Here is a 4,805-nt window from a genome sequence, read left to right as displayed (position 1 = left end):
TAGCCAGCAGTGTGCTAGCATCACTGCTCTTGCCAGCATCCCTGCTCTCGCCAGCAGTGCGCTAGTATCACCACTCTCGCCAGCATCACCGCTCTTGCCAGCAGTGCGCTAGTATCACTGCTCTCGCCAGCATCACTGCTCTCGCCAGCAACCTGATGAACTTCTTAGTCAGCATCACTTCTCTCGCCAGCACCCTGATTAACTCCTTAGCCAGCATCGCTGCTCCTGCCAGCATCGCTGCTCTCTTCCGCACCCTGATGAACTTCTTAGTCAGCATCACTTCTCTCGCCAGCACCCTGATTAACTCCTTAGCCAGCATCGCTGCTCCTGCCAGCATCGCTGCTCTCTTCAGCACCCTGATGAACTTCTTAGTCAGCATCACTTCTCTCGCCAGCACCCTGATTAACTCCTTAGCCAGCATCACTGCTCTCGCCAGCAGTGCGCTAGTTTCACTACTCTCGTTAGCATCACTGCTCTCGCCAGCAACCTGATGAACTCCTTAGCCCTTAGCTCTGCCGATTTTGTTGTGAGGATACAGAATCAATAGACCATTTGTTTTGGTATTGCCCTCAGGTAGCCTGTTTCTGGTCTCAGGTTCAGGAATGGCTGAAAAATCTGAACATTAATCTAAAATTTACCCTAGAAATAGCATTGTTGGGATATCTGGAGAGACCAGGTCAGTCAATTACTAATAGTCTTAGTAAAAGTATTAATCTTCAACTAGCAATCTGTGGATTCTATTCCATTAGATAGATTCAAAGTGTGTCACAACATGGTTGAAAGATATATGGTGTGTAGAAATCTGAAGAGGGTGGCCAGGAGAGATAGGTGGGATAGGCTGAGGGAAGCTGAGGGTTAAGATGTGGAACTGGAGACAAGTGGGAGTGGAGTTGCTGACTGGGGGGATAGAATGACAGTCAAAGACTGTCAAGCACCTGATGCCGCGCAGGTGCTTGTACGCATGTACACATGCATATTCACACACACGCATTCAAATGCACACATGTGCACACACACGTAAATATTGCCATGCACTGAAACTTATCCAGTTGGCCTTGCTGTTTAGATTACTGTTGTCCTTGATGTCTGTTGTTTTCCTTTGGTTTTCTATTTTGTTCATTTTGTTGGTTTGGGCATTGAGGGACGGTGGCTTGGAGGGGTTTTGGGTGTGTGGAATGGTGGGAGGTTGATTTCTTCAGGGGGGGTCTTGGATGGTTGAGGGGCAGCTCTCAGGAACTGTGGGGGGATCTTGGAGGGTTGGTGGCCTGGCGGTTGGGGGCCGGCGGCCGATAGGTCGCTGGTTCATGTCCCCATTTTGGGAGATCTGTCGACGTGCCCTGGTTGCTCCTGTGAGTTGCTCTGGACGGGAGTCTTTTAGATGACTGAATGTCATGTAAATGTTAAGCGGCTTCACTGCAGGTAGATTGTATGTTTTAATGGTTTTTGACAAATATTTAAACGTGTCAGTTTCACGAGGTTGGAGTAATAACATGTTCAACTACTTAAGACATTGGCTCCAATCTAGGTTGTGCCTTTACATTTCGAGAAAATAAATAGCTTTTGAATCATTTTTCACTTCTCAAACCCCAGCCTGGTCTGTCTGGTCTGTTTCACAAGCGTTCCCGGAAGTCTCGTGATGTTGCGCCCCTGGGTTCAGTAAGTCTGTGATATTATTACATTCCTAGCAACTTGATTATATATAATGCTAGTTCTGACTCTTACCATTGCATAGTAGTTGCTGTTGACCATGATTGGTCCACGGCCTCTTAGGTAGATGTACTCCTCCCACCAGTCACTGACCTGAGAACAGCAAGACAAGCAGGAAGATGGACATGTCGGAATCATACGAAAAGCTATGGAAAATAAATGAAGCTATCTATGAAAATCTGATGAAAACAATATTAATTAAAATGTGACTTACATAGTTTGTAGCCCACCAGGATTTGAGTTTCAGGTACCACTGAAGTTTAGGACCCAGGCCTTTCTCAAAATCCTTGGCAAGACCCTCCATCCTCAAGTACTGTTCGTCGTCCATGAGCGGACGGGCAGATTCAAGGTACTAGCAGAGAAAACATGTATGACAATCTAACATTGCACACCTTCAGGAGTTCTATAAATAGCCACATTGTACCCCTCTAGTAAATGGTTATAATCCATTAAAAAAAAAAAGATGGTTAAGCGGAGATGTGTTTTGTTTCTGTCACTCACTCTATTGATGGTGTCTTTCACCGAGGGCAGAGGGAGCTGTGGTAACGATGTCTGGAAGCTGTACAACTGGGGATTCCGCCTCCCGGAGAAGATTTTCACCAGGACCTGCACTCATAAATATGGCCTGGTCTGTTAAAGAAGTCTACCTTCAAATAAAAAGGATCATATATATATTTTCTTTGCACCAGTCTTTTGTTTATTTGGTCTGGGGAAGATATTTCTGACATATGATCCTTCTAGGTATAATATTTCTGTAGCCCCCGCCTCTACCCGGCATTGGTTTCCCACGAGGCAACACGTGACATGGTCGTTTGCAGTCGACTCACCAGCCAGATGCGCGTTCTCCATGGCACGGTGCCGTGACGGGCATACATCCATCCATGCCAGGAGAGCAGCCACTTGAGTGCAGTTCGCATGGTGAAAAAAATAGCCACCCAGAGCCCTGTGCCAACTAGCACCCCGCCAACCACCTGCTGCTTCTCAAAGGACATATAGCGACTGCAAGGAGAGAGGCAAAGCATCACTTACTGGCCATAAACATCCATCAATTGTCATTTTATCTATGTGATTATATACTTTACCTAACAGGCAGGTGAGCACCCACTTTGGTGAACAGTGCCAAGGAAGGGTCAGCTTGGACGTACTTTGCCCTCCCCATGTACAGCCCCACCACTAACATCAGGCCGGTGGGACTGCCAGGGTACACCCCAGTCATCACCCCATTCTGTGGAGGAAATTATATTCAGCTGTTTGACACATCAACGTCACTGTTGGTTGTATTTACGTGATCTGTATAACTTGGTATTGGTATGCCTGGTGGCAAATTTCCCTTGAGACAAAGTTTGAATACAATTTAAGTGTTGGAGCACCTTGAAGCGGATAAACTTTTTCTTCCAGGAATGCAGGCCAGACAGGTAGATTTGTCTCAGGGCCTCGTGGCTCAACTGCAGATCAATGCCATCTGGAGAGACGGTGAACTGGAACGCCACAGCCTGGTGAGCTTCTGCCATGACTCTGCCAGAGGTACTCTACAGTCGAAAACGCATGACAAAACATCACCAAAACATCATCACATGATAAAAATTGAAGCACACAGGCAACTATAATAAAATGACCTTCTCTCGTAAGCTACTTAGGTAGAAAGGACCCACCCACTCTCATGAGCTACTTAGAAAGGACCTTCTCTCAAACAGATGTGACAAGTGGGTGGGAAACATTTGTTCCATTCAGTGAGCAAAAATCTAGTAACGTGATGGTGTGATAAAGCAGTGCTATTTGAGTTTGGCCAATGACAGATGCGCAGCACGACTGCATAAAACACAGCCTGAAACGCAACCAACCTGAATCAACGGAATCATGGTCTCCAAGCAAGATATCAGCACAGACAGAAGGGGTTAGTTATAAATATCTTTGATGTCAGCTAACGTTAATTCCGGATCAACTTTGTGAATTCCAAGGCAGAAAGATACTAGCCAGTTGGCTTGTTTGTTAATATAGCTAGTTGTGACATTCATCCGTTAACTAACTGTCCGCTTATCCTGCCGTTAGCTAGCTAGCTATACTAGCTAGCTAACGTTAGCTAGCAGCAAATTGTGGAAGCGCCGGCTAGTTAGCTATGTTAACGTTAGCTAGCTAGATAATGTTGGTCAGACAGCTAGCTAGCTAAATAGTTTGATAACAGGTGAAATCAACAATTAAACTCACGTAGTATCTTCAAATGGCTCCTTTTCAAATATATTTTAGTTCAAAAACATTTCAGCAGCGATTTCAACGACACCAAGTTAGCTGGCTACTACACGCTGGGTAGTAGGCTACGTCGGACGCTCTGGCACGTTCCAGGTTGCATAGATAGGGTATATTCAAGGCTGACTGTCTATCCCAAGGTGCCACGGTTCCGGTCTAGAATCACGGTTTCGACTGCTCCTACAGTTTGGCTTCGGTACTGCAGTTTAACTGACACCCGTCCCAGAAAGCGAATTTCCATACACGACCACATAGTGAAGTCAGATTTCAAATGCATAATAAAGACACTTTATCATTGCTTGACTTGGGCAGGAGCTCACCAGAGATGAGTACCAGCACCTCACATTTTCTACTGCTTGAGCTCCTGTTCATCTTATAGAATGTTAGCTCAAAAAGTATTGTGGAGCTCCTGCACCTAAAGTTTGTACCAGAACCTATTTCAGTCCAAGTCAAGCACTGCACTTTAGTCATCAGCTTTGTGCACAAAACATCCATTGAATTATTAAAATAATTGTCACTGAGGCAGATATATTTATTTTTTAATCTATTACCTTCATCGACGACTCAGCACCCAACTCCATTTTCACGCACCCTGAAACCACATATGAATGAGTCAAAAGGCAGGGGTCCACTTTCTCCAAATATTTCACTCCTACCGTAACAGACTCATCTTTATCCTGACCATCGGTGCAAGGCTCGGGTTCCAAGAACCTCACCAAACCTGCCACCTCTGGTAATTCCCCTCATTCACTTCCATTTCTCCTCCAGAACTGGATCCGGTGTACGGCTCACTCTGTTTGCACTTGCCACCAGCCTTCTTCGACCTACCATCTCCCTTTTTTCCCACCATCTTC

At 45.7% G+C, this 4,805-nt stretch overlaps 1 protein-coding gene across 1 annotated transcript; it reads right to left on the bottom strand.

Moving 5' to 3' along the window:
* Positions 1-1,302: 1,302 nt before the first annotated feature.
* On the bottom strand, positions 1,303-4,047 carry LOC129850368 (carnitine O-palmitoyltransferase 1, liver isoform-like). The gene is made up of 8 exons (XM_055916819.1): positions 3,913-4,047; positions 3,078-3,236; positions 2,790-2,932; positions 2,535-2,706; positions 2,209-2,313; positions 1,922-2,059; positions 1,717-1,800; positions 1,303-1,359 (listed from the first exon to the last, which is right to left on the bottom strand). Exons 2-8 carry the CDS (start codon positions 3,216-3,218, stop codon positions 1,303-1,305), a joined length of 840 nt encoding a protein of 279 aa, XP_055772794.1. The 5' UTR covers positions 3,219-3,236; positions 3,913-4,047.
* Between the last annotated feature and the right edge of the window lie 758 nt (positions 4,048-4,805).

The sequence above is a fragment of the Salvelinus fontinalis genome, unplaced genomic scaffold (assembly GCF_029448725.1).
Source record: "Salvelinus fontinalis isolate EN_2023a unplaced genomic scaffold, ASM2944872v1 scaffold_1970, whole genome shotgun sequence".
Lineage (NCBI taxonomy): Eukaryota > Metazoa > Chordata > Actinopteri > Salmoniformes > Salmonidae > Salvelinus > Salvelinus fontinalis.
This window is presented reverse-complemented; position numbering and strand designations above follow the sequence as displayed.

Excerpts from the sequence above, each read along its gene's own strand:
- LOC129850368 (XM_055916819.1), bottom strand. The coding sequence starts at position 3,218 with ATGGCAGAAGCTCACCAGGCTGTGGCGTTCCAGTTCACCGTCTCTCCA. Across the intron at positions 2,314-2,534 it reads GGAGAACGCGCATCTGGCTG|GTCCTGGTGAAAATCTTCTC; the intron begins GTGAGTCGACTG and ends TTATGAGTGCAG. Across the intron at positions 1,360-1,716 it reads ACTACTATGCAATGGTAAGA|AGCAACTCACAGGAGCAACC; the intron begins GTCAGAACTAGC and ends ACTCCCGTCCAG.